Source organism: Pogona vitticeps, chromosome 4 (genome assembly GCF_051106095.1).
Source record: "Pogona vitticeps strain Pit_001003342236 chromosome 4, PviZW2.1, whole genome shotgun sequence".
NCBI classification, from domain to species: Eukaryota; Metazoa; Chordata; class Lepidosauria; order Squamata; family Agamidae; genus Pogona; species Pogona vitticeps.
The window spans coordinates 36,009,521-36,029,631 of record NC_135786.1 but is presented as its reverse complement, the minus strand read 5'-3'; the positions used below and the strand labels follow the sequence as shown (position 1 = coordinate 36,029,631).

The window sequence follows — 20,111 nt, the reverse complement described above, 5'->3', positions numbered from 1 at the left end:
CGCCAGGCGGGCGGGCGGGCTAGCGGCACCGCAGTCGTGGCGGCCATTTTGTGGCGCTGCTCAGTCGGCGGTGCTGGGCTGCACTCGGGCACCGGAGCTGGCTTGAAGAATTCGAGTCTTTTCGCGCACGAAGCCTCCGGTAAGGCATGGCGCTTCTTCGGCCGCTGTCCTAGAGAAAGCAGGTGGCAGGGAGGAACCCCATGAGGGAGCACAAAAGTGTTCCCGCCGTGGCCTCACAAAGGCAGAGAGGGGCGGGGACCGGCTAGGGCTGCGTGTGGGAGTCCCGGGGCCTGGGTGGCGCCGTTTTCCTCAGTGGGGAACTCGCGAACGTACTGTACTAGGTTGGTGGACGGCGGCGGGGCTCCAGGGAGCCTGGGCTCTCCTGAGTCTCCTTTAATGGGTTTGGCCTGTTGTGCCGGCTCCTGCGGCTACGTCCGAGCGCCTTGCGGCTCCTGCGTAGACCTGCCTAGCGGCCCCACGGGTTTCTAAGTCTCGGGTCGAGAAGAGGTGGGGTGGCGGCGGCGGTGGCGGCCTTTTCTGAAAGCTGCCATTAGGAGCACTCGCTTCCTTTGCGCACCATGCTTTCCGCCCTCCTTCCTTCGCGTCTGAGACCCGTGACGCTGCCCGCGCCCCCGTCAGAGGCAAAAAGCAAGCCAAGGGGGGGGGGCATGGCGCATGTTCTTGTTAGCTGAAAGGGATGCTGTGTTTCCAGGGCTGTCAAATTATATGACCTTGATCGTGACCCGCTCAGGTTCTGCATCAGCCAGGTGTCCCACACAGCCCTTTTCAGACGTCTGGTTTGGATCGAGTCGCAATGACGCTTCGTTTTCAAGTGAAGCGGAGTTGCGCTTTTGTATGACAATTGGCGCGTGTTGTTGCTTTCAATTCAGTCTTTTAGTAAGCGTGCCATGAGAAAGATTGGGAAAGTGACTAGCATTTTATTAGTGGCCGCAGTGATTGCCAGTCTCGCACTGTGACATGTTTGAAAATAATTCTTTCTCTTTGCTCCTTTGGCAGAAACTAAATGGAGGGTGGGGATAGATTTTTGGGTGTTGTTGATCTTTATTATATTCTTGATAGCGATAATGGTTGCTAACGTTGCATAATATTAATTTTGTTGCCCGCTTACTTTTATACTTTATATTGTTTGAATAGACTAGTGCTTTTAATGTTGGTGGTAAGCATTGCTTGAAAAGGCTCTGATGACTGATGTTTGCTGAATATTGATAATGAGCCCTAACTGAATTAATGTTTCCCTGGCTTTGATGTTATGGGCTTATGTAGAAACCTTGTTCCATTTTATTTTCCATGGAATTGGGCACATTTTACGTGCTAAGACGAATCAAGGTGTTTAGTGTATTGTTCAGTTAAGGTTCTGGTCTGTAGGACTGGAGCAGATTAATTTTTAAAGAAGATAAAATAGAATAGGTTTTGAGAAAGTCAGTTGGTAGTACACTGTGATTATAATGTGTAACCTGCTTACAGGCTGTTTACTTTTCCATTCTTAATAATGCTATTCTGTTGTAATTAGAACTTTTTTACTTTGAAGGTAATGTGGTGGTCGGGTGACAAGACTAATCTGGGAGGCTGTAAATTGAACAAAAGAATGTTTTCATTTTTTAAATGGAGGAAGTATAATAATATTCCACCTAATAAAACTATTACTGAAAATAACAGTATTTTGTTTATATAAAAAGTTTATCTAAACAGTCAATAATATATTTAAATATATATAAGCTTCTGTTTAGCTGTATGGTTGTGAAAAATCCTTCACCATTTCAGTTGTAGACAACTTATATATTTATTTATTTATTTATAGTCAACTTCATATTTAAAGGAGTGTACAGTATATTAAAACAAGCAAATATAAAAGTTACCATAGCCCCTCAGAAGTTGAATAGTTAAAATAATAGCAGTATCAGGCATTTGTTGGCAGATGCTTGAAAAGGCTTGAGTAAGGATCAAAACCACAGAAACATAGGGTCATGCCTTAAACTCATTTGGAAGCAAAAGCACTGATAGTGCATTAGCTTCCATCCTGCAGGATGTCTGTGGCCAAGTTCTGTGCTTCTGCAGGACTCTCGCCAGACCTCAGATCTATGTAGAACTCAAAAGTATGAAACAGTAGCCCTCTAGTACATGAATCAGATATGTGACATCCTCCCCCTTAGTGGTACAATTTTTATATCAAACTCTCTGACCTTAGAAGATGGTGGCAATGCAGCATAGAATATATAGTATGGGCAAAGTTCAGATGGCTCCAACAAAAATGGAACACTAACTGAGGTTTTGGGTGATTTTTGGGAACCACTTTGCTAGACCAATTTGACATGCTGTCTGAACATATAACTTGTTAGTTATGTATAAGTACCAGCTGGGTTTGCTTATTCTGGTGTCTTCATGAAGTTTCATACAGAAACCGCACATGGTTCAACTAATGCGGGTAGTAGTTAAGGAATAATGGAATTTGTGGTCTAAAACATTTGGAGGGCAATAGTTTGGCAATGCTGTCCTGAACATATCTAGTAAATATCCCCAAAGGTACTGTGCAAACATAATTGGTCAATTGCCTTTGTTTCTGTGAAGTTCTGTTTGGAAAAAAAGCAATACAGTATGTCATACTGTTCATGAAGTTACTGACTGTATACCCTGAGGAATTTTGGTATGCATGCGCAATAGGTTATCGGAGGAGTAATGACTAATTAGTAATTCTGATAGGAAATTCTCAGGTTTTTAAAGTGGATCAGTGGCTGAAGATGCAGTTAGGGCTTGTTTTAGCAGCTATTTTGTTAGGTGCTGTGGCTTACAAAACACTCTTCCCTTAGTATTGCCTTTCCCAACTTAATGCTCTCCATTTGTTTTGTACTATGACTATTCTAATCCCTCTCCATTGGCCATGCTGATTGAGCATAATAGTACAGTTTAGCCCAAAACATATGGTGTACAACAAGTTTGGGTTGTAACTCTTGTAATTGCTGCCCATTGTCATGTTGGCTGAAGGCTGAGTAGTATAGCCCAGATTGTATGGCGGACAGCAAGTTATGGAAGGTTTTGCAGCATGGATATATTTTTTAAAATAGAGTTTACTGTGCATTGTTTCATGCCTTTGGCCACACCCTGAATGTTCTGCTGAATATTCTTGGGCATTACAAATGACATTCTATATACAGTAGTAGACATTGTCATGTTGCTGAAGCCCAATTCTGATATAGTGCTGACATTTTTCTACCTGTTGTCAGAGGATAAGAAAAGTACTGTGGGATTGCATTCTGTCATTGCATGTACCCTGAGTTTGTGTTGCATATATATTTTGAACATGGATTTTGTTATCCCAGGGGACGTGGTGGTGCTGTGGGTTAAACCACAGAAGCCTTTGTGCTGCAAGGTCAGAAGTCCAGCAGTCGTAAGATTGAATCCATGTGATGGAGTGCGCTTCCGTTGCTTGTCCCAGCTCCTGACAACCTAGCAGTTTGAAAGCATGTAAATGCAAGTAGATAAATAGGTACCACCACAGTGGGAAGGTAACGGTGTTCCATGTGTAGTTGTGCTGGCCACGTGAATATGGAAGCTGTCTTCGGACAAACGCTGGCTCTGCAGCTTGGAGATGGGGATGAGCACCGCTCCCTAGAGTCGGACATGACTAGATTAAATGTCAAGGGGAACCTTTACCTTTACCTTTGCTATCCCAAGAAAAAAGTGGGAAAGAAGTATCAAATAACAGGTACCTTTACTCTAGTTCATAAAAGATGAATAATGTATCAAGCTAGGATGGGGAATAAGTTTTATTTATGTGGAAGAACTAATTTGATAACAATAGTAACCTTGCTGGTTTTACAACATTCGTTCTTGTCCATGAAAAGTATACTGTACTGTTTTTTTACACTGGGTGGGATACCTTTGATATGCTTTAATGAACACTTTCCACAGTCTTTTAAGCTGGAAGAGGTGGCTGAAATAGTGCCCCTCATCTTTTCACTCCAGGAAAAAATTACCACCTGCCCTAATGGTATTCCCTCTTCTAAAGTAATTGATAACAGTGTATTTTTCTTGTGGGTTACATTGCCTTGATGTTTGGATCACCCATAGGGTGAGGTATCCAGCATGATTTCTTTAAGCATTGAATGAGAATAATATTCACATTTGTTGAATAAACAAAGTTGTGTGTAAATTTGTAGACAGGCTATATGTATCGATTTAAAAATCAAGATTGAAAAAAAACCAGGTTGTGTGTGTATCCATATATGGTATGAGTTCTAGATTTAAAATAGATTGTTGCAGACTGTCTGAAAACATAATATCTTCACGTAGTCTTTGGAAAATATTTTCTTCATCCTAAGTCAGTGATTCTTAGGTTTTGTTTCTGCATTTTTGAATATAATTAAAATTGATTTATGTGGCAATCTCTTTGTGAGGCTTGCCAATAATTAAAAAACGCAATATGTAAAAAATGGTATGTGAAAGATATTCTTCTAGGACAGTTTGTTGGCTTTCAGTAGGAAAACATGTTTCTGACAACAGTAGGTCAACTAAGAGCCATTCTTACTGCAGTGTTCCATTAAATTCTATAAAGATAATTTCAAATACGTATATATAGTCTGTTTTCATCATGAAGTAGTCAACCGTTCTCACCCTTTCTTTGCCCACAGCCATAAACACAATATGAAAGAAATATAGACTGAATCAGGGTTGTATAAGTCACATAATGAACATTATGTGTGAAGAATTGCTTCCAGTCTGTGACTCATTTTAAGTATGTCAGGGGCCCACAGGGAGCCATATGCCCTCTCCCATTGGGAATGGCTGATATTTCCTATATACAGTGGTGCCTTGCATAACGATGTTAATTGGTTCCATTAAAAACATCGTTATGTGAAAACATCGTCAAGCGAAACACAGTTTCCCATCGGAATGCATTGAAAACCGGTTAATCCGTTCCAATAGGAGCCTATTCAATACATTTCAAAGGTGAAAAGAAATCACCAAAAATTCAAAAAGACTCAGAACGAAGCCAAATTACTTTAACAAAGGTTTTATTAGGTGCACTAACGATTCCAAGCATTTTAAACATTTTTAAATATTTTAGAATATTTTTAAAATAGCGAAAACAGGGCTGTAAAAAAAAAGTTAAGCGAAACAGGGGACCTAAAACTGTCATCGTTAAGTGAAGCAAGGTCCCAAACATCGTTATGCGAAAATCCCCATAGGAAACATCGTTAGGTGAGGCGGCAAAATTTCCAGCAAAGGCCATCGTTATGCGAATTCATTGTTGAGCGAGGCACTCATTAAGCGAGGCACCACTGTAGTTCTGGGCATAATGCACACTGTCATGAATGTTTTTCAAATCTTAAAAAAATTATTGAATTGTTTAGGGACACAATACAGTAGATGTTCTTATGAATACCCGAGTAAACAAAGTACTGATTAACAGTATGCTAAATAAGTAGAAAATAAACCCTTTTTTCATGTAAGCTTGTAGGAATGGGTGTTGTATACAGTTCAGATACTGGAGGCTAGTATGTAATTTTTCTCACCTCTCAATTACAGTGTTTAAATTGCATTGCAAAACATTATTAAAGATTGATGACTGTGAGCTTAATTAGAATTAAGTGACCAGAATTTTGGTGATTTACACAAGCCTAAGAGACTAATTGTTGCTAATTAATAGTAATGGGTTTTCTGGACTACAGATACATAATCCTCCATTCTGAGCATTCTACCTACCTTGCAGACACAAATATATGAATATGATGCACCTGGGACAAGGTCCTAAATTAGAAGGTTTGAGGCTTAGGCCTACCTCTGCCCACTCTTCCTGTTCCTCTGTAGTGTTAACTGTGAGCTTTCCCAGTGGGAAGCTTGGGCAAAGCTATTATAGGTAAATTATGGTATTTGTAGTCCAGACAATCTGACAGTCCCATCTTTACTAATTAGGAAGGTGCTAGTTACTCCTTGGAAAATACCTTGATGTTGGGAAAGTGTGAAGGCAAGAGGAGAAGGGGACGCCAGAGGATGAAATGGTTGGACAGTGTCATTGAAGCAACCAACATGAATTTGACCCAACACTGGGAGGCAGTGGAAGATAGGTGGGCCTGGCATGCTCTGGTCCATGGGGTCATGAAGAGTCGGAAACGACTAAATGACAAGTTACATTCTGAAACGCACACTCAGTAGCAGTCATGTATCAAGGAAATATTTGCTAATGAGTGTCAGTTTGCTGCCACAGTTTATGTGATTTCACTTACTGTATTTTTCTGTTTATAAGGCACCCCCGTTTATAAGAGGGCCCCCCATCCCACTTTTTTAACCCAAAAATTAAGAAAACCTAGCCACCTAGAGTGGTCTTTTAGACCAGATGGGCGGGTATAAATCAAATGAATAAATAAATAAATAAATTTCAGTATTCAGTCTCTGGGCTCGGACATTAGGAGTCCCTGTTGAATCTCAGCACTGCCTACAGGCTTCAACCAGGTATGTTCCAATTGGTTTGTTCAGCATCAGCTGATGTCAGTTCCACAAGGCTCATGATTGGAGGCAGCTAAGACTCGTGATTAAAGGAAGCCTGTTTACAGAGTCAAGGTACAGACCGTTTTGTTCTCTCTGTGTCCTCAGCTTACTTCTGTGTAAAATACGCCTCTCAATTTTTAGTGTAATGATTTTAGGACAAAGTAGTGTCTTATACTTGGAAAAATACAGTATGCACGTGTGAAATACCATTTTGATTCTGACCATTTAGATTCTGGAATCACTGGTTCATTTTTCTGGTCAGAAGAGGAATATTGTTTCTCCCAACAAACCATAGTTTTAGGAGCATTATGTAGTTTTATAGAAATATTTAAATAATAATTTGTTTGGAGGAACACATAGTACCTTAGCTTTTTATAGGTACTGCCTTTTCTTACTAGCAAGTACATTTCAGCACAGGATGGCTGTGATCATCCATTTGCATGGAATCCTAGTTTGTCAGAGACCATGGACATTCATCACTGCTGCTTTGGATTGGCCATTCCAGATGGGGGCATGCAAATTGCAATGGGTGAAATGAGTGAGATTATATTTGTTTGTTCAGCGTACTGCTGTATGCAAGAATTTGTAGTTTATTTACTAGTAGGACATTGTCATTAGAAAATGTGATTATATTGTCATTAGAATAGGTCTCCTAAACTTGCCTGCAAATTTTATTACACAGAGTACCAGTTCCACGTGAGATGGAACTGGTACTCTGTCTTTCCGTGTGAGTTTAGGAGGAGGCAACAGTAGGACTGCAGTCATACCTGCAAACTCAGTGCCAGAAGTTATTCAGTTCATCCAGGCATTGTGATTAGTTGAAGAAAGAAGGCTTCACATCTCTGAGGATATTACCTTCTCCTGGAATTTGATACTACCATTTCGATGATATGTTCTCTCTCGTTTGGTTTGAGAACTACTGACATTCAAGTAGCACAAAAATGAGCTGATTAAATCAAATATTTCGCCTTGGTTACTGTCATCTAAAGATCAAATGAACTGTAGGGTGCATCTGCCTGTTTTTGTACTGCATTTCTTAATTTTGCTTTATCGTAGTTGAAATGTTTTCAGATACTTACTATTTCTTAATTTACAAAATATTTACCATTACTCTAAGACCATATTTTATGCAGTTTTCTAAAGCTGTAAAATATTTGATAAATTTTCTGTAACCCATTCCAAATATATACTATATGGACTGTTTTGTAGTGTATATTGTCACATTTTAAAATCAGAATACGTCCTACAGAATAAATCTCTCAGAAGAGAGGGCTACATATAAAATGATGAAAAGGTAACCCTTTAAAGCAAATGTACTAAAGTAACATCAGACAAATAAAGACAAATAACATCAGACAGCTGTCAAACCTACAGTTCAATGCATTCCAGTGGGGGGGGGGGAAATTCACCAAAAATTAACGAAGACTCAGAACAAAGCCAAATTAAGTTTGCAAAAGTTTTATAAGATGCACTAACGATTCCAAGCATTTAAAACAGTTTTTGAACATTTTAAGACACACTTAAAATAGCGAAAACGGACATCGCAAAGCGAAACAGGGACCTAAACTGTCATCACTAAGCGAAGCAAGGTCCCGAACATCGCTATGCGAAATTTCCCCATAGGAAACATCGCTAAATGGAGCGCAAGATCGCTCCAAAAACCTCATCGCTAAGCGAATACATCATTAAATGAGGCAATCACTAAGCGAGGCACCACTATACAATCCTGATTTGGCCTATATTTCTTTCATACAGTATTGTGTTTATGGTGGTTGCCAAAAAACAAGATTAAAATGGCTGAATTGGTGATGATATAGTCCTATGTTATCAGTTTTTTTAATCATCTGGACTTTTATTGTGTACCATGACACTATTCTTACTCACTTTGGCATTAAGGTTTCAAGGAAACTTGCCATAAAGGGAGCTTGATATGGCATATATTACCCCTGCCGTGTGACTGGCCTTCAGATAGAGACAGAGGTTTGGTCTGAAACACTGTATCATGGAAGTACAACATAGGGATTGTGTTTGCTGGATCTAGCAGAACAGAACATGGATAACCCTTGACAAGTTTTCTTCATTTGGTAGAAGGCTGCTGATTTGGAAGGATTTCTTGATGGTTTGGATTAATTCCAGGGCAACAGTACTTTTGAACTGTAGTAATAGGCATAGCTGTGGATAGACAAGTGCGTGCTCAGAATAAACACAGGAGTTGTAAGTATCTGTGTGGTTATGAAACAGTGTGCTTGTACTAAACAGTGATCTGATTAATAGTAAACTGTGAAATTATTTCTTCTTGTCAGAAATATACAACCAGTAGTTTGAGCACTTCAGATGTTTGCTATATATCGGTCTGCATATATATTTTGGTTGTATCAGTTCAAACTTTAATGGAGAGATTTCCGTTTGAAGGGGACTTCATAGAGAGGAAAGAGTTGAAGGTTTAGGAGTACAGTGGTGCCTCGCATAGCGAGGTTAATCCGTTCCGGATTAACCTTCGCTATGCTGGAGCATCGTTGAACGGGGCAGGGAATTCCATTGGAACGCATTAAACATGGTTTAATGTGTTCCAAATGGGCCGAATACTCACCGTTCAGCGATGCTTCTTAATGGCCGGCAGCCATTTTCGCGCCCTCCCCTCGCTTAACGAGGGCGTGAAAACGCTGCGCGCAGCCATTTTGGACCATTTCCGGGCTTCCGGCGGCCATTTTGGCCGCCGAACTCCTGATCGTCGGGCTTCGTTTTGCGAAGATCGGTAAGCGAAACGCTTACCGGTCTTCGCAAAGCGAATTTTGCCCTATTAAAAAACCGTTGAGCGATCGCATTAGCGATCCAAAAAAACGGATCGCTATGCGATTTCATCGTTATACGGTGCGCTCGTTAAGCGAGGCACCACTGTACGTACTAACAGAACTTAAGCATATTATGCTTACTATGCAGCAAGAATATTCAGCAAAAGTCACTGTCACAGTGATGACTTCAGAATGTATTTAGGATTCCTTCATCTGTTCATTTGGAGAACTTGTAATTCTGTATCCTTCTGGTGAAGTCTCATGGTATCTCTAATTGGTGACTTAGTTATTTTGAATCATAGATGGGCTGGGCACCTTCTGCCAATCATATATGTAGGTATGAATTTATGCTGGCTACTTATGTATACGATAGGCCAGAGCTGGGCAAAGTGCGGTCCATGAGACATCAAAACCATTTATAACTTTTTATCTAAAGTTGATCAGTTGCTTATCTTTAACATACCACAAAAAACCTCTTTAGTATTTGTGAAGATTAACAAGTTTAAAATAAAAGCAATAATGACATCACTGTTTCATTTTATTTTTAAGTAAAGTTGGTTTGGCCCCCGAACACAGTTCAGATCTTTCATGTGGCCCCTCCTATAGAAATTAATTGCCCACCACTGTGATAGGCTTTTTTGCCACTTTAGTTCTTGCTTGTAACACAAGACACATTTGTTACCTTAACTGTAAACGGTTGTAATCTGTTAACTAGAGAAAGAAAACAACCAGGATACATACACTAATCTGCTGCCCAGAGTAGACTGTCTAGATGGGCGGGGTATAACTCTAATAAAATAAATAAATAAAAATAATCCCATTTTTTCTTACCTGAAATTTGCTGTGTATTTTGCTTGTCTTCTGTTCCTTTTATGCAGCTTTCATAAACTAACAGGAAGCTAGCTTAAGCTGCTATACTGGCTGTATGCTGCTGGGTTTTTTATGCAGTATATCTCAGGCACAGGATTCAGGAAACAACCATTCCCTGAGATCATGTGTTTCAAACAACAGCATAGTAATTCTTGCTGTGTACTCTACAGCTATTTGTTGAACTAATTTTGCACTCCACCTCTAGTTCTTTTTTGCTTGTGGCCTGTTTAGAAGATATGGAGACAAACTTCCCTTTCTAGCCCTCCTTCTGAAGGAGTGTTTGCAGCCCACAACATTTGGTCAGCTATATACTTACAGTTTAGATATTTGTGCTAGCATAAGCCCATTGAATCAGTAGGGATTTAGTGAGTCAGTTTCTTCACAAATTCACTTGGTTCAAATGGAAACACTGTAACTGCAACTTAAAGGTAAAGGTTCCCCTTGACATTTTTAGTCTAGTCGTGTCTGACTCTAGAGGGCGGTGCTCATCCTGTTTTTCAAGCCGTAGAGCCAATGCTTGTCTGAAGACAGTTTCCGTTGTCACGTGGCCAGTGTGACGAGGGGACGCCATTTTACCTTCCCACCGAGGTGGTACCTATTTATTTACTCGCATTTACATGCTTTCGAACTGCTAGGTTGGCAGGAGCTGGGACAAAGCGACAGGAGCTCACTCCGTTGCGTGGATTCGATCTTACGACAGCTGGTCTTCTGACCCTATAGCACAGGCTTCTGCGGTTTAGCCCACAGTGCCACCACATCCCCTAACTGCAACTTTAGTACATTAATTTACCCTACAGAGGAATTGACTCACCAAATAACCATTGATTCAGTGGGCCTATGCTGATGTGATTTACTGCACTAAGCAACAGGATTATGGGCACTGACCTAATAGAGATCCCCTCAAATTGTATTTCAACTTGTGCTTTCCTAAATCTCTCTTGACTTTAGATTTTTGAAAAGTTTAGGCATGACAGCATTTGTATTGCATTTAATATAGGATAAACTGTGTTACTCATGTACTGTTATCAGATAAGTGTCTGTTTTAGTAAGGATTCTCAGTTTTGTTAACTGTAAGCATGAGAGGAATCTGAGCCTTACTCTTCACACTGGACTGAGGCAGGGAATGTAGATTATTCCTGTAGCTGGGAAGTCTTGGGAGAAATAACAAAAGTGTGGCCTATCCCTTGTACTCAGAATCATAATCTTTATCACCTTAGAATAGCAGAGCTGGAAGGGTTCCCAGAGATCATCAAGTCCAGCAGGGAATTGAACTCCAAGAAAGTGTCTGTGATAGCCTTTTGATGCTGACCAGGAAACCCCTACTCTCTTCCCTAACACCAGGCTCAAACCAGAAATGGGAAAAGGATGGTCTGCACAGTTGTCCTGGACTTCAGACACAAGCCAACTGTCCTTAAAGCCTGTGGAAATGATCCCTTGCCTTATGGAGATGCAGACTGAGTTCATAGACAAGGAAGTTGTCAGTATTAGCCAAAAAAAGCACTTTGACTTGCACAGGGTGGATTTTATTTAAATCAAATTGATTTATATCCTAATTTCAATTTTTATTATTGAAATTTTAACTATGTAATTAAAAATTGGTTTTAAAACTTTAATCATTATTTAAATCAATTTGATTTTTAAAAATCATTGATTTTTTTCCCACCTGGACTTGCTTACTAAAACTTGCTAAAAATTATACATATCTTTCTGCTTGTCAGTGGGAAATGCAGTTGTTGTCATCTAGTTATGCTGAGGGTGATAGTTATGTAAATAGCAAAATAGTTTTGAAACGTCTGGAGCTGAGATTATTGTATAATGTTAAAAATTCCATTTGGATTGAAATCTGCACTGTTGCACATTGAAAGAAAGGTTTATTGGATGAATCCTATTTGCTACCCTTTGCAGTGGAATTTCAGTGGCTTCCTGTTTAATATCTTTAATATTTGAAGGTGATTTTTAGTATGCACTATTTATATCTCAGACTCTGGCAGTGAATTGATTAATTTGGTATAGTATTTTGGAATTACACAACTTTACATTTTGAGTGAATCAAGAGAGGAAATTTAAAACATACCTCTATGGTTGTAAAAAAAGTCACAGTAAACAAATGTCCCTATTAGAGGGGAAACTGAAAACTGTTGAGATGTTTTGTTTTTTATTTTTTGAAATCCATAACTAAGAGTGAACATATTAAGAGAACAATTTAGAGAACAATTTCATGTACCAGAGTTCCAGTGTATTAAATATATAGACATGCATTTTCCCTAGTGGCCAAAATCCTGTTGCTTTCTGTAGTAAATTGCACTAGAATCAATGGGGATTTTGCTTAGCATAATAACTTGCAGTTAAAATATACCCATTTAAATAAGTGGAACCTATGAAGGAATTGTCTCACTAAATCCCCATTGATTCATTGGGCTTATTCTATCGTGATGTACTGGGTTAAGCAGCAGGATTTGAGCCAGTATTTAGTGTTAAAGTCCAACATGAAGACAGATTGATGATTGAGTTTTAGTAAAAGGAAGAAAACTCTGTTCTACTCTTAGCCTGAGAACTAGTAATAAATAATATTTAAAGATAAGTTATTGCTACACTTCAATAATAGACAAAGTAATAGCCCTCACTCAGGCCTAGATCTGTGATCCTATACCAGCGATAGCGAATCAATGGCACACATGCCACAGCTGGCACACGGAGCCCTTTCTGTTAGCACAGGAGCCATAAGCTGCCAGATTGCTACTTCCCCCCCCCCCCCCCGCTCAATCAAACCTGAGAAGGCGGCTGCAGCCACAGTGCTGGCGCTTTGGCAGGCGGATCCGGAGTGGGGTCTCGCGGCACCTCTGTGCCGGGATTCCCCCTTCTGCCACCACTTCCAGTTCCGCCGCAGCAGCGGGGGCACACCGCCTGTTGTTTTTTTTCCCTCCAGTTTGGGCACGTGAGCCAAAAAAGGTTTTCCACCACTGTCCCATACATTTTAGATAGGAGTGGGCAAAGCATGGCCCTGCAGGTAAAGTTGGGCTGCAGCTCCCTAACCCTAACTCTTGCCACTATACCCAGTAGTGAGAAATACTGGAAATTGCGGTCAAACTCTATCTTGGAGGACTACTGTGACCATCCCTGCTTTAGAGTCAGTATATACATACTGTATTAGATGAAATTAAGTCTGCATGACACCTGTTTCGTGTTGAGTCATTCTAGTTCATCAGGACACTGGTTGAAGCACCATAGAGATAAACCATGTGGAGGTGCCATTGAAGTGGCAAGCAAAATCAGAAAAATACTGTATTGGCTTAAGTGGCAATAGCATAGTAAGCTGACTCCACCTGGTCATGATAGCACAGATAGTGCTAATAATAAAATTAGTGGCCTCTAAAATTTCTTACACAGAATGATCAATGAGATAATAACTAAAATACTGTTGTGTAACATAAACCTTCAGAAGGGCAGTGACATCTATCATGGGGTAATGCTCAATAATTAAAAATTTCCTACTTCTGTCCCATGGCTTTTCTGACTCCTGTGTAATGCCTTTTCTTCATGTGGAAATCATGGGGACTGTGAGATGGAAGAAGGGAGTCTTTAATTCTCCCAAATCTTCCTCAACTTGTAATCTTTTCTGGTGACAGCAATTTTTGGTAATGAAAGATTTCCTCCTTCTGCCAGTGTCTTTCACATTATGAAGAAGATTAAACAGGAATTGGAAAAGCCATAGGACCAGAAGTAGGAAGTTTTTAATAACTGAAAATCACCTCTTTTCACTAGCGTGCACAGCTGAAATCCTGTTGATGTAAATACACCAGCCTTCTGTAATGTCTTTACACCAACAGGATTTCAGCCACTGAATACAGTCTATTTAATTTAAATACCTTTATGATCCCTTGCTACCCTGTTTCCCCTAAAATAAGACCTAACCTGAAAATAAGCCCTAGTATGATTTTTCAGGATGCTCGTAATATAAGTCCTACTCCAGAAATAAGCCCTAGTTAAGTGAAATCCCGCCCTCTATCGTTGTGCAACAACCAGAAGATGACTCGACTGCATTTGAATAAATGTAGATGGTTGTACATGACAAAAATAAAACATCCCCTGAAAATAAGCCCTAATGCATTTTTGGAGCAAAATTTAATATAAGACCCTATTTTATTTTCGGGGAAACAGGATACTTACACTTTGAAGTGAGCCCAGCTGTGCAGATTACTGTTTTCATAATATATCTGTTTGGGCTCTATTAACCCAAATTGACAGTTTTATTAAGATTTGGGATATACAAACCAGTTTTGGTTACTGGGGGGGGGGACCAAAACTTAAGGTACACTCTTTCTAGTGTACATTTTAAAGGATGTATAGAGAATTTTCCTAATTAAAGCATTGGACTTTGCATTATTTTAATTAGACAGGTTAGGAAATATAGAGATGAGTTGGGTTCTGGTGATTGATGTTTAATTGCATTTTTCAGGGGAATAAAAGCAGCGGCTTATAACAAAATGAGAAAACATCCACCAAACAGAAGAGGTATCAGCTTTGAAGTGGGAGCCCAGTTGGAAGCCCGAGACAGATTAAAAAACTGGTATTTCTTATTTCATGATAAAACGTGGATACATTTTTTGTGATGCTGTCAGATTGTGTTATAAACAGGGAGTCAAACCAAAAGAGTTCCAGTCCAAGTTTTGTATTAATTAAGCTGTTATCAAATTTCTACTGGTTCAGAACAATAATGTTGCAGTAACTCATTTGACACATCTGAACCAGTTGGTTTTGTTCCAGTTCATATGGAAAAACTTAAATTATAATGCTTGTTTGCATATGATAGATTATTAGTATCAAATTGATATTTTTCTAATGTTCCAAAGTGCTATCTGTTCTACTGTTAATGCTAAATAATTTACATATTGGGCGTAAAGAAGTATACATATGTTTGTATAACTGGAAGTTTAGAAAGAGAGTATTTCAAAAAACGTTAAGGCCAGGTTCAAATGTGATGGTGTCACTTAAACAAACAGTGTTTTATTGAAATGTAAATGAGTGGTGAACTCAAATGTTCCTTTCCTTTTCCTTGCATTTTTCACTTGAAACAGACTTCCTGGTCTGTAAGAGCCTTCTAGTGTATGATCCAAGAAGCTGGTTTAAATATTGCATACAAGTCAGCATTTCAAATTACATTGGCTGAGTTTGAATATTATGCTATGTTGTGGTTTAGCAACATACAAGTAAGCCTAGGCTTATCCATGCTTGTCTTCTCTTTCCTCTTTATGTATGATCAGGAGGACCCAGTTTGCTTCTACTATTTATTGACTACCACTTGGCATTTTATCCAAATCTGCCATACAGATTTTAACTGCAGTATTTCATTCTAAACAAGCCAGTTGTAGTTTAAACTAGTTAGAGGCTAACGTAACCACATTTCTGACAACACATGAAGCTGTGTTTAAAAACAGTGAATGGAAAGTGAATTCCTCCTGCCTGTGCTGTGGGGATGGGACTTCAATGTCTTAAGGATTTCCACTCTTATTATTCATCAAGGATCCTCAGGGTTGAATTGTGAAAGTGAAAATCCTGAATCTGACAGAAGGTAGAGCAGCCTTCTCACCTTCCTGCTGTTCCTATGCTGTTTCTCCATTCAGCGGGAAGGAAAGTGTCCTGCTACACGATGGGAGTCACAGGGATTTCCTGTGACCTGAAGAAGTGCATGGAGGGCAAGTTCTGACAGAAGCTAACTTCACATAGAGAGTGTGGAGGCATCCTGAGAAGTGCATGTTTTGTAAGTTGCAGGGAATCCTTGCTAACCCCATAGTGAAGCAGAGCACTTTTCTTTCTGCTGAACAGAGAAGAAATATGGGAACAGCAAAGAGATGAGGGAATAGCACTACATTCTGCCTGTTCAAAGGCTTCATTCCCATAATTCCGCCTGGGGGGGGGGGTTCTGCCAAATTTACAGGAGTGGATGTCAAGAAGATATAAAAGTCTCATCCCTGCTCTGCTGACAGGAGAGGGGAATACTTAAGCCTGAGGAGAGGTAAAACTCATTCATATGTTGCTAAACCATAGTTTGACATACCATCTGAAAATACTGCACATGTTTGAACCAGGCCTAATGTTATAAAGAATGACTGAAAACACTAGCATGGGAGAGGCACTTTGCAGTGCTCAGAAATACTGTATTTTCCTCCTCTTTCCACCCAAGGCTGTTCAGTCTTCTTACATTGGATTGAGTGTTTAAAGGAAGAGATTTCTATCCTGCTTGCCACAGAAGCCTGGATAAAAACTAATCTGTATGAAAATTCTTCTAGATATTAGTTCTGCGATTTCGTTATTCATTCTTGTTGAACCCAGTAAGTGTATTATCACATCAGTTATTTTTAGTTAAACTCTTATTCCAAACTGATACTAATATCCTGTACTTTTCTCTGATTCTGTTCCTATTCTGGTTTAACCAGTGATATGGGGCAAAAAATGTTATCTAATGAAATTTTCCCCACTGTTGTATTTTCTGTGATAAAGTCTTTCATTCCTAAAAAGCATTGTTTTGTAAATTAATAACATAATGACTGGTTGTAATACTAGTCAAATTAGGCAGTTTCAAAGGTGCACTTAACATAATCCAGCTGCCTGCTGCCAGAGGTGTGCATGCATATATTACAAATAGAAAAACACAGTCTTTGAGCATGCTAAAATTATTGTGCTAACAACCTTCAGTGCTTTCAGGCTATTTTAAAACTAAAGATAGTAAGCTTCTATATACTGTTATATTCTCCTGTTTTCAAATTATGTCCAACTAACCAATTGTCTAATAAAAGTAATGTCCAGCTGAATATTTGCATTTATTTGAATATAACAGTTAAACCATATTAATTTTTTTGGCTAATCAAAATTTTATTCAGCATATAAAATTGTTTTTAACTTAATGTGAAATATGCTGAATTAGTTATGTGTTGATTTAGGATGTTAATAAAACCTGATTCAAACATTGCTGAAAAACTGACGTCACTGGGTTCAGCACATAGAAATATCATTGACTTCCAAGTTCGACAAAATAATTATTTGATTGGGTTTTTATTTATTTGGGTTCGGTTTGACTCCCTGCCATCAAATTTGTTCTTTTCTTAAATGTTCATGTAGTATTCATGTACTTCTTCCCTCATGTTTTAATTTCATGTCTGCCAACATGTAATGCAATGTCATTGTATTGTGTCTACTCAGAAGCAAGCACTCTTGCATTTTGTGGCGTACTCTATGACAGGATTGTCACTTTAGTTATCAAATATAAAGTTGGTATGGGCTCTGGGTGTGTTTCCTGCACTAGGAACATCTAATTTCTGTTTTTCTTGGGAGTCTAACATTCGTGGTAGGGGTATCCTATCACCGCCAGAGAAACCATAGCTACAGGGTTTTGTGTGCAAACAACCTAATATTGTACACCTCGCATTTCCAATTAAAAGAATCAGATTATTGAGAAAGGCCTCTGCCACATTGTAGAGATTACAGGGCTAGAGGTGCACTTAAGGCATATTTTCTCTGTCTAAATCAGTGGTTCTTAACGTGGGCAATAATGCCCCCCAGAGGGCGATTTCATTTTTCAGGGGGGCGGTAGAATGAAAAGGGGCGGTGTGGGGGCGAAAGAACAGAAGGGGGGCGGTAGGGGGGCACTGGAGCAAGCCAAACCTGTGAAGGTAACTGCAGCCGCAGTGCTGGCAATAGATCCGGTGCTGCTGCTGCCACCAGATGATCCAGCTCTTTCTACCTGCCACATCTCGCCTTTCTCCTTTAGGGGAGCATTGAGTGTGGATCGGGTGGAAGGAAAGTGTTTCTTGGGTCCTCATCCTCGCCCCGTGAAGCGCTGCCTCGCACCCGGGTGGGGAGGGAGACTAGGTAGGTAGGTAGGTGGGTGGGTGGGTGGGTAGGTAGGTAGGTAGGTAGGTAAGATATCATCACCTCAGGGAGGGGGGCGATGATAACTTCCTCAATGGCTCAAGGAGGCGTTTCTTTCAAAAAGGTTAAGAACCACTGGTCTAAATGGTCATTCTGTATTCCTCAGACTTATGTAAAGGGAGAACTGGGCTGTGCTAGCTGGTTCTATACCTTGCATCACAGATCTACTACCATCTGTGTGTTGATTAGTGAAGCTCTAGAGGTGGGAGAATGTTGTACTCATGTAGGCTTAGATCACATTTCCAAATTGTGTAGGGAGCTTATACATACAGTATGTTCCATGTTGCAGACATTTGTTCCTGCAATTTGGAGAGTGTGTGTGTGTGTGTGTGTGTGTGTGTGTAAAAAGAATAATGAAGTTAAGTTTTAGTTCAAATTACTGTATATCATAGTACCCATACACTTTAGTCTGTCATCAAATTAAGGTTGTGTCTAGTGATATTAAAAAAGTCTTAAATATATTAGTTTTAAAACAAGGTGAACCACTAGAGTGCTTTTCCACGCTGAAGAGACATATGTTTTTGCCCTGTCCCAAGATGGTAGTTATTTTCTGGTAGACACTATCTCAGCAAGACCAAAGCCAGAACTTTTGACATATGAGCAAAAAATATCAGAAAGCTTCAGATTTGGCTTGTCATTCTGAAGAAAGCCATATATTAGATAATTGCCTGGCATGTTTTGGAGAGGCTGAGAGTACTGGAGCTACAACTGTATACAAGGGCTCTTTTTCTGTTATGGAAACATACATTCTTGACAGACTCCCTCCTTCCCTTTCCCCTTTTTATCTTTTTGCCAGATAATAGATTGAAGATACAACAGATGGTGTAAAGCTGCAGTCCAGACAGTTTGCTGTCTGGTGAACGCTAATAGTGCTCAAGATAGTGGAAAAAAGCATTGGGTAGTACTTTGAGGCATTGGCAAAAATATTTGAATAAATTATAACCTTTGATAAGAATAATGAAACTGTACTCTACTAATCTGCACCTTAGTAACTAAAATCTAGTTGAGTCACTTGAGGTGATCTCAGGAGAAAGGGAACTTATAAATGAGACAGATATTGTAGTAAAACATTGAATCTGTGTCATTCATTGTCAGCTCAAACCAAAGGCTCCTAATGTACTGGAGAGCTATGGTGTGCATGTGGGTTCTGTCCGAGCTAGTGTTCTCGCACTGCATGCATGAAGACTTCCTAGATATTGAAATTTTCTTGTAGTGGTGTTCTTTATGTTCGTTTCAGTGGATTGGAGCCTTGGTCAGCTTTCTTGAACTGTTAATAGTCTTTTTTTTACTTGCAATTGAAGCTATCTGAACAATAAGATAATAAGAAGCATCACATTGAGCAGTGTTTTAATTAAATTATGGTTTTCTAACATTAAGACTTATAATCAAATCTTTTTAATAAATATTTTGTTGCACAAAATAGACATATTTTTGTTACTGAATTATGTGAAGAATTTGAGTTTGTTAGGCAGATACCATGTTATATATTTTGGTGAAGTGAATGTAGCTATTCTTTGAAACATTACTGTATTTCACATACACTATTCATTTTCAGAAGCAAAACTTTCATGTCAGTAGTGGGATAACTAGTGTTACCAAGTGAGGTAGACTCCTGCCAGTGTCAAGTTACAAAACTTCCATACTGAAGATATATATTAAGTGCCTTACAAGCAAAAGCAATCTAGAGATTCCTGATTTGAGAAAGAGCAAGATTTGTGCCTCACAAATCTTTGACAAAGATTTGTGAGGCAAAAATAAACTGTGTTTCTGTAACGTGTAATGTTAAAAACAGGAAAATGGCCAGAGTATATTTCTGCTGAAATAATAGCTCGGTGAGTTCGTTATCTGGCTGCAGAGCCAATGGGTAGGTATTCAGTTCCCATTGTGCTTCCTAAGAGAGCAACCCTTTGTAGCCTTGGACGAGCTACATAGTCACAGGGCGTCCCAAGAAGTAAATGACTTCTGAGTACAGTACCTTTCACCTAGAAGACCCTGAGAAGGGCCATACTAAGCCAGAAT

At 39.5% G+C, this 20,111-nt stretch overlaps 1 protein-coding gene across 5 annotated transcripts in view; it reads left to right on the top strand.

The window, feature by feature from the left end:
* Positions 1-20,111, top strand: part of PHF20 (PHD finger protein 20) — a 61,448-nt gene continuing 41,337 nt past the window's right edge. For 2 of the 5 annotated variants that reach the window (XM_020782427.3, XM_020782426.3), the window contains exons 1-2: positions 1-139; positions 14,623-14,733. In XM_020782427.3, coding sequence (XP_020638086.3) covers positions 14,651-14,733 — 83 coding nt within the window. In that variant the 5' untranslated portion in view covers positions 1-139; positions 14,623-14,650. Of the gene's footprint in view, positions 140-14,622; positions 14,734-16,347; positions 16,496-20,111 lie in introns of all 5 variants that reach the window. The other 3 variants (XM_072997045.2, XM_078393268.1, XM_072997046.2) reach the window with 3 other exon arrangements.